At 47.7% G+C, this 9,801-nt stretch overlaps 1 protein-coding gene across 2 annotated transcripts in view; it reads right to left on the reverse strand.

Moving 5' to 3' along the window:
* The window catches only part of Klhdc4 (kelch domain containing 4), a 32,386-nt gene extending 22,846 nt beyond the window's left edge, over positions 1–9,540 (reverse strand). Inside the window, exons 1-4 of one of the 2 annotated variants that reach the window (XM_055620900.1) lie at positions 9,045–9,540; positions 6,500–6,591; positions 2,080–2,158; positions 743–841 (exon numbers count right to left, since the gene is read on the reverse strand). In XM_055620900.1, the coding sequence (XP_055476875.1) occupies positions 743–841; positions 2,080–2,158; positions 6,500–6,591; positions 9,045–9,143 (369 nt within the window). In that variant the 5' untranslated portion in view covers positions 9,144–9,540. Of the gene's footprint in view, positions 1–742; positions 842–2,079; positions 2,159–6,499; positions 6,592–9,044 lie in introns of those variants that run through there. The other variant, XM_055620901.1, reaches the window with a different exon arrangement.
* Positions 9,541–9,801: the final 261 nt, after the last annotated feature.

Consider the following 9,801-nt stretch of genomic DNA (forward strand, 5'->3'; position numbering starts at 1 on the left):
GAGGTTCCCTCTTTCCAGGTGACCCTAACTTATGAAAAACTCTGTTCCAAGTGCGTCCTGGTCAGTATCAAGTGAACAGGCAGACAGACTTCACTCCCCTTTTCTTGACGTCAAGCCTCAGTGAGCTCCAGAGTCAACACAGAAGAGCTGTCCCCAGCATCCACACCCACCCGCCTCCCCGGAAAGGAGAGCAAACTGTTGGTGTTGGACAAGGAGGAGCTACAGAGCTCAGGGACACTGGGAACAGCTTTCCTGAGAGGAAGAGTGGCTCTCACACACTCTCCTCAGATTTGCTAAAAGCATACAATTTAGCCAACACAATTCCCTTCCCTCCGCCACCTGACCCATTTCTGAACACTTCATCTCTGCTGTGGTCAGTACCCGCCCAGCCCTGGAGCACACAGGATGCTCTAACCCAAACAGGCACTGCTTCACACTGTGTCTAACACACAGCACTGCATTCAACAAGCACATTTGTAGCAGGGGCTCCTCCCTTCTCCAGTGAAGAGCCGGGTGCAGGAAAACTCAGTAAGGAATCCAGGGAAGATGGCAGAACCCAGGCTGGCGGCTCCAGCCTCTCATTCCAGCCTGCAGAAGAAGGCTTAAGGGAGGGGGATGACATGAGTCCAAGACTAGACTGGGCCACAGAGTCAGATCCTATCTCCAAGACCAAGAAGGATGTAGCAGGGAGGCAGGAGACGCCTCTCATCTCTAGATGACTCTGTGACAGCTTTGGTATTACCTGATGAGCACAGCGCCTTGGAGGTGGGCCAGGAATGTCAACTTTTGTCCAGGTGTCCTTCCTGATACTGTAGACGTACAGTTCATTATACATGAAGGTCTGCAGGAAGGAAGTGAATCATCAATGCCACAAAGGCCATGCAGGTAGCCAGGTGACAACAGCAGGAAGCATGCTCTCCAGGAAGTTGTAAACTAGTCCATACCATTGCAGACAGGCCATGTGTAAGCCCAAAACTGTCTGGGAGGACAACAGGTGCTCCCAACTTGCCAGTCTTCAGTCTCAATGAACTTATGAACAAGTAAATATATTAAACGAAAGATGCACTGCACCCAACCCACCAAAGCCCCCCCTCAGCCCAGTCCACCTCAACATAGACTGAGAACACAGCCTCAGCCTGTGGCTGGGCTGTCATCTAACACAACACCTGTTTCTTTTTCTTTTCTTTCTTTCTTTCTTTTTTAGACAGGGTTTTTCTGTGCCTTGGCTGTCCTGGACTTGCAATGTATACCAGGGCAACCTTGAATGCACAGAGATCCACCAGCCTCTGCCTCCCAAGTGCTGGAATTAAAAGTGTGTACCACCACACCCAGCCTCACCACCTGTTTCTTAAAAAGCACTGTCATGTCTCAGAACAACATTCTGACACGACAAACACAAAGGCTGTCCCGGTACCCTTTCCCAATCTCAGCTCAAAGCTCACAAACAAAACCCTTACAAATTATAAACCACGTGTCATTGTGCCAATTGGTTCCTCAGGCCCCAAGAGCCACTGCTACACAGCAAAACCCCTCACTCTGAATTTAAGCCAGGTTTTAAGTGCATGAGAATATAGAGAACAAGCTGGACAAGTGAAATACAACTTGGAGCTTGTCACAAGCCAAGAAAGGAGGCCACACTTTCAACTGCTTTCCTTCCACACTCCCAAACACGGTGCTCTCTGGCCCCATAATTTCACTAACATGTTCTCTATTCAAAACACCTCCGAAAGCTGGGGTGGGTGAAAGTACAATATCCAGAGTGCACTCCCAGCATGCACAGGGCTCAGAATAATTCCCAGCATCATCACAAGGCAGAACCAAAACAACTCAGAGAGGGCACTGTGCACACATTCAGCCCAGGGGAGCCAGGTTCTGATGACTAGAAGAGACCAGGACCCTGCCGCCAGTTTTTTAAGAAATCCTGGCAACTAGCCAAACACACCCCACATCAGGCCTGACACTTAGAATATGGGGGGTACGAAATGGAAGTGACAAGACTGAGGCACATTTATACCACCAATTTAAATTTACTTCAAATGAGCCCTTGAAAGTTGAAAAAAAGAAAAACATATACTTTACTTTTTGGCCATTGAAATATTCACCTCCGAAAAGGATTAATTCATCTTTCTCAGGGTGAGCAGACAGGGAGGCATTTAACCTACAAGACAAAAGCCACAGAGGAGCAATGTCAGAGAACATGATGCCAGACTGAGCATAGACTCCCCTTCCCTTCCCTACACCCCCCTCAGGACAGGACCAAGAGCCACCCTGTCACCTGCAGCCCAACACCACGGAGGAGAGCCCTGCAACTAGGCACCATCCCTTAGAACCAAGTGAGAACAGCAGGCAGAAGACATGTGACCGCTAACCACATGTGGCACCTTCCCGACCTGTCCTGGAAAACTCTAGTTCATCCTTTCAAATCACAAACAAAGCCAGGTCTGGTGACTCATGCCTGAAGTCCCAACACTTTGGAGGCTGGGACAAGAGAATAAATTCCATGCTAATGTGGGCTATAAACCCTATCTCAAAAAAGTAATAAATTTATATGTATGTGTGTATACACACTCACACATATACGTATACGCTCATGTTCATGCACACACACATATAATGAAATCACAATCAAAGCTCTACCAAGTTCAAGGTTAAATGTGAGGCTGGGGGAGCTGAGCTGGCCTGGAGGAAGAGTGAGGTCGAGGCATACACAGTCCCCCAAAATCTCGTTCTGAGACCAGCAGAGGCAGGACTCCTCCCTCCCTGGCCTGGGCCTGCATGTACTGCACACAGAGCCTTCACAGCACGCACGCACGCGCACGCACACACACACACCCCGCCGGGAGGTTAAGTAGCCTAGCACCAGGTTTTCGACTCAACTTCCTCTCTCCTTATAAGGTCATGCCCAGCAAGCAGCTGGAATTCTTCTTCATGCAAATAAGGCATTTTCGGCACCTTAGCCCTGGCCAATGATGGACACTCACCCATACACCTCTACCCACTCCCCAAAGTTTAAATAGCCTTTGTTCTTCCTAACTAAATGAGCTCCTCAGTGACACCTGCCTCCGGACAAATCTGGTTCTCATAGGAAGTCTCCTACACAGCCCTCTCCCCACACCCCCAGCCAGCCTCCCTCTCCCTCTCAGGCCACTGGTCATGGTCGCCCACCATGGAATGAGGAGTGGCTTGGGAACAATAGTTAGTGAGACGGTTCCGTGGGTAAAGGCTCTTCCAGCTAAACCTGGTGACCTGAGTTCAATCCTGGTACCCACATGGTAGGGGAGAACTGACTCCCACAAACTCTCCTATGACCGCTATGCGCGCACAGTGACAGATGTGTGTGCACATACACTCACATAAATAAAAAGTCCACCAAGGTCACTACTGAAGCATGTTAGTGTGTGACACTCTACTTAGTCACAGGATAACAGAGCAGCTGTGGAGAGTATGTCAGCTGTTGAACTGGAAAGCTGGAGCAGATGCAGTGACCAGAGGAGCAGCCTGCCGAAGCCCAGCTCAGACCCCGGACTGCGACATACCAGGGTGTACCACGACACTCACTCCAGAGAGCGCCTCTCAGAAGAAAAAGGGGGTTCAAGGTCAGGTTGTATCTGAGGAATTGGAACCCTCTATTCTTCTCTTGGGGATTTACTGTACACAGAGCATTCCTCACTGTGAGAAATTCTTCAGCTGAAGAAACCAACATTGAAAATGTAGCCATGGAGCTGGAGATGTAGCTCAGTTGAGAGTGTGTTTGTTTCCTATGCACAGGACTGAGTTCAATCCCTAGCACCACATTAACCAGATATATACCTGTAATCCCAGCATGTGGTGGAGGCAGGGGGACCAGTAGTTCAAAGTCAACCTTTGCTATGTAGCTATGCAACAAGTTTGAACACAGCCTGACCTACATGAGACCCTGTCTTTAAAAATAAAAAAAGGGAGGAGGGAGGGAACCACGGGGGTGATACAAAGTGAATAAAGTGTAATTAATAAAGAAAAAAAAGTTGTTAGCTAAATAAATGAATGAATGAATGAATGAATGAATGAATGAATGAATGAATGAATAAATAAATAAATAAAGGCAGGGGCATGGAACGCAGTTAACAGTCCCTCAAAAGCAAGATCCAGAATTAGGACACGGATAATGTCTACTGCAGGCTGGACTCATCATAGCATTGTTCACAACTGCCAAGTGCAGAACAGCCCAGGATGCTATAGGTGTGTAGACCAGCCAAGGGCAGTACAGAAGGACATGTGGACAAGGTAGTCCTAGGAAGGAATGGACTCTGAATCTATGCTATGGATGAGTTTCTGGGACACACTGAGTGAAAAAGCCTGTTCCCAAACACAAGTGCCACGCTACTCTCTGTAAGAGAGATGTAGGTAGGCAGATGCAGTGACAAAAGCAAGCTGGTTCTTAGCAGGGAACAGTGTGTCAGTCCTCCATGGACACAGAGACCTGGTGAAGCCGCACAGCCCATCGCTCTAAACATAAGCAATCCCACTGAATTCAAGGGAAAAGGGCTAAAATGACCCATTTATGTCACATGTGTAAGTTTAGGGATGTCGGGGCATTATCAGAATTGCATGCATGTATAACATAGTCAAAGAATAAGTTAAATAATAATATAAAGAACAGTATTCCAAACTCTTGTCACTCCAAATCTCCTTGTTGAGATTCCCAGCACACCCTGGAAAGAGCCCCTGCCTGGTCCTGAGCAATAAGCACCAGCCACACCCAGGGCCAGGTCCTGCTCTGCCATTAGCTAGGCCTTGACCTACAGCTGGACCTGCATGCATTCTTGCTATGTTTTGGAAATAAAATGTCCCAAAGACTCAGGGGCTGAAGGCCTGCTCCCCAGCAGGCAACGCTACTGAGACTTGCATGGATCAGGAAGAGGTCAACACATTAGCCAATGCTAGAGAAGTCAGTCACAGGGACAGATGATGCACCTTTCCTGAAGCCTTCTTTTGTCTTGTTCTTGTTCCCTGCCTTCTTGAGATAAGCAGCTTTGCTCCCTCACACCTTTTGCTTCTGCCTTTCCAAAAGGAACAGAACCATGAGCTCTGGTAACCCTTTCCTGGCTCTCAGATATTTTGAGTATGGTTTTAAACAGAGCCGAAAGGTGGAGTCAGCAAATATGTTAGTCATCCAGGACGATGTAAACTCATCCATTACCTTAGTTCTGCCTCCCGTTCCCTTCCAGTATTCTCTGCAGGCATTTTTCTTTTTTTTTATCTGCAGGCATTTTAAAGTATACCCTGACATTATACCTAAATTTAGGGCAATGCTGCTTTAGAAAAAGTTCCAAGTCATCATCAGAAAAATAATAATCCACGTTCAGAGTGAAGACGAATCACCTACACTTAGAGTGAATTCATCGGAGTGAAGGGTTCGGATTTGCTTCAACAATTACATGGGTCCAGATGGCACAAAACTGAAAAGTAAAAGCCAGTCCCAGCAGAATTTACCACTATGCACTTCATGGCAGGGCTCAACACTGACTTCTCCCACACCCTAGAGGGGTGACACCCATGTTTCAAAGGGACTCTGGCTCCAGAACCAACCCTGCACCTAACTATCACATCCCAAAGAGCCTACTCTTGGACTTCCATTCAGGCAAGTAATGGTGAGACAAATTTAATCCCAGTCTGGGAAAAATGAAACACTCATTTCTTAGCTAAACACAGTGGGCCTAAAGGCCTCTAGAGAGGCCTCCACACTTCCCCTCCCTAAACAACACAGTTTATTACACAGTTTCCCCACCCCAAATGACAGTCCAGGAGGGCACTGGCCCTTTCCTGATGATTCCAAGCATTGGCTGAACAGCACAGGCAAGTATTAGACAGTCATCAATCAAAACTTAAAAGGGAATTCAATATTGGAAGCTGGAGGAAGCTGCCAGATGGCAACCCAAATTGTTCATTCAGCCCATTTTACAAGTATATGAGTTCTACAAAAGCCTTGAGATCTTTCTCATAAATTATATATTCACTTAGAATGGCAAATCTAGAGCTTGTGTTTAATAAGCTTTGCACATGTGAACTTAAAAGCATTAAGAACAGCAAATAGCTGTGGTGCTCTTCAGTCTCTATCTCTGACATTCTTAACACACCTGAGAACCAAATGGAAGCTCACTGGGGCCATGTCTTTGTCACAAGCTGTGGCAGGGGCAGAATGCTGAGAAAACACCCCTCCATGCCTCTGTAGAGGAGGGGTGATAGCCAGCTCTTCAGAAGAAAAGGAGTCATACCCCTTAAGGAGACTAAGTCCCAAATACCAAGACATTCTTATAATTTAGAGAAAAGGAAACGAAGCTGGACAGGGTGATGAACACCTTTAACTCCGCACTCAGGAGGTAGAGAAAGGCAAATCGTGGAGTTTGAGGCCAGCCTTGTCTACAGAGAGTTCCAGAACAGCCAGAACCACACACCCCATACACACACACACACACACACACACACACACACACACACAAAACAAAGCGTGTTCACTTACCGAGGGGAAGGTGGAGAACACGGAGTCTCTGTGACCTGGGTCTTTTTGGCGTCCAGGGACTGGAAGTGGGCTATGAGGGCCTCCAGGTCTTCCTACGGATACAAATGTAGCTACACGTGAGGCTCTGTCTAACCTGCCTCACAGTGAAAAGTGCAGCCAGCTTTTGTCCCATTGGTCTGACTGGACTGAGATCCAATCACACCTGAGTTTTAACATGGGTCTAAAAACTTGACACATTCAGGAAAAACTCACTGTGACACCAATAGCAGCTTTTCTGTAGGTGCAGATGCATGTACGGCTCCTCCTGCCAACCCATAGTTTTCTATGCAGGGGATCCCATCCTGGCCATACTGCCTTTAATGCCCTCTGACAACCTGTTTATGCCAACAGCCTGCTTTGCTGTCTACATAGCCGTGCCTGGAATTCCTCTTGCTTACTGGTTTTCAGCTCCCACTCTCATCCTCTTACAAACTTAAGAGCTCCAGGAGACCAGGCTTTGAGGCCTTTAGAACAGCGCATGAATTGTGCAGCTCAGTGGAGACCTGCCGTCTCCCTACTTCCCAGTTGTGACAGTAGACCTGGACATTAAAGTTCTCAGTTCACAAACATGTTGGACAGCACTCAGTGCCCACTCCCCTGAGTTTCCTAGGGTGTCCCAGTTTGCTTTCTATTGCTGTGATCAAAAACAATTGAAGAGAAAAGGGTTTATTTCATCATACAGCTATATTCCATCATGAAAGAACGCTATTGAAGGAATGCTGTTCTAAACAAAAATGAAAATCCCAACCGTCTTTATTTTACTAATAAATAAAGACTTAGGAGCCAAATGTTGGTTTGAAAAACCTGCTAGCTCAGAAAGGCCAAGGAAACACCCAGCTGACCTTCCTTCTCAGCTCAAGACCAGATGGGGAAAACCCAAAAGGCTCACTAGCTCAACTGACAACCTAGAAAGGGAAAACACACACAAAACAAGGCCAAAAAGGCTTGCTAACTCAAAGCCCAAAAAGCCAGGAAGCTGAGACGGCTGAAGCCTAAGCTAAAACAAGAGCTTAAGCTAAAAAAAAAAAAAAAAAAAAAAAGCCTTTTCTATGTCTCCATGATGTCTTATATAACCCTCAGCTCAAAGTCCCTCCTACTCTTTAATCCCTGTCAGCTGGTTTCTTGCTCCACCTCTTGACCTAGGCCTAACTTTATTAAATTAAAAGGTGTGTGCTAGGGATGGCTGAACCACACCATAATCACCTGTTTACAATTAACACAAAGTTCTTGAAGTAAAGGTGTGTGATAGGGCTCAATTACACCAAACATGAAAACAGTGTTTTACAGTTCACAGTCTCATTGTCCACAATGAGATCAAATATCCTGCAACACAGGAACTCAAGGCAGAAACCTTGGGGCAGTAAATGAAGCAGAGACCAAGGAGGAAAGCTACTTCCTGGCTTGTTTTCTGTGGCTTGCTTGGCTAGCTTTCTTAGCGACCCAGGAGCATGTGCCTAGGTATGGGACTACCCAGTGGGCTAGATCCTCCTATATCAATTACAAATCAAGACAATACCCCCCTAGACTTGCCTACAAGCTGTTTTTTTTTTTGAAATGTATTATTTTATGTGTGTAGGTGTTGTGCATGAATGTATGTCTGTTCATGTGTGTGCCTGGTGTCCACAAAGGCCAGACAGTTGTGAGCCACCATGTGGGTGCCCAGAATAAAAGCTGGATCCTCTGGAAGAGCAACAACCGTTCTTAACAGCTGAGCCATCTCTCCATCTCCGTACAGGCCAATGTTATGGAGGCATTTCCTCAACTGAGGCTCCCTCTTCTCAGACTGTGACGATGAGAGCCCAAGAAATCTTGTGCCTGGCGGACCACTGAGGAAACCTTGGTCATGACTGCTGCCCCAGGTGAGAAAGACCTAAGACAATAGCAACCACGTTTGCTACTGACCCATCTGTTCCTGGGATAATCAGGTGATCTCTACAAGCTCGAGGCCAGCCTGCTCTACAGAGTGAGTTTCAGGACAGCCAAGACTACACAGAGAAACTCTGTCTGGAAAACGAACAACTATGACCGAGATCTAGGTTGAATTAATTTTAAAAAAGAGGAAGAAAAAAAAAAAAACGAACAAAAACCAAAAACAACTTCTTGTGGTTCACTCCCTAAGGCTGCTGGAAGAGCATCTACTCGCCTTTGAAAAACAGTAATAAGCGCAGGACCGTTACAGGTTTATTCCTGGAAGCTGGACACACCTGGACAAAGCAGGAGTCACTCAACTTCAGCTGTCCTCCACTAAACTCCACCATGCTGTTTCACTTTATCTATAGTAAGGGAACCAAGCTGAACCGAACGGTACAAATCTGATCTTTCAAGAAAGAGCGAGAGCGACCGGGTAAACGAGGAGTCCCAGGGCTGCGGAGGGGTCCGAGATAGAGGGGGAGGTTTGAGGGCGCTGGGCTCGGCGCAGGCCCCTTACCCACAGACCCGAGACACAACTCCGGCTCCCGGTCTCCTGCCCGCAGTCCCAGGCCGCTCCATGCCGGGCCCTACTCACCTCCTCCTTCCGCGAACGCTTGGACACCTTCTTCTCCATCTTGGCGGCCGTCTTCTCCGCGCCGCGGCCCTTCTTCTCCTTCTTTCCCTTCTTGCCCATCGTGCCGGTTTTGAAGCAGCACTGGACACAACGGAAGGAGGGTGAGTGGCGTTCTGCACAGCCGGAAACGAGCGGCGCGCTAAATAAAGGTTACTTCCTGTCCGTTTCTGGTGTTCCGTCGAGCAGCCGAATCCACGAGTACTTTGGGTCCGCCAGCCGGTTCCTCTTGGGCCACGTTAGTACGTAGCCGCTCCGGATACACTAGCTAACTTAAACTAGACTCGAGCACGTGGGAGGTCTCATTCCCCAAAGAAGTTTCCATGTACGTAGGGATTCCTGACCCAAATTAAGGCAGACCCTTTCCCTACTCCATGCAAAATGCGCCAGGCTTGTCTCGGGCACTACAAAAGCCTTTGCCCTTCTGCCCACGTGGCTCCAGTGAGCCGACATGTTTTTCCATTAGGAAACCCCCCCCCCCCCCCCCCGCTGGTGATGTCAATCTACCCCGCCAGCGGCGCTCCAGTGACGGTCTGACAAATATGTGATAGAAAAAATATGCTGCAGGATTTGACTCGAATGGCAGAATGGAAGAGGCCCGCTGCTATTTGAAAGAGCAGAGTGAAAAATGCTCATTACCTAGAGGCTGTCGTCTTTGAGCTGTAATCAAGGAATGGCGCAAAGTAAGGACAAGGGCAAGCAAAATATTGGCAAAGGGAAC

Source organism: Psammomys obesus, unplaced genomic scaffold (assembly GCF_907164565.1).
Source record: "Psammomys obesus unplaced genomic scaffold, mPsaObe1.curated_primary_1811, whole genome shotgun sequence".
Classification (NCBI taxonomy): Eukaryota; Metazoa; Chordata; class Mammalia; order Rodentia; family Muridae; genus Psammomys; species Psammomys obesus.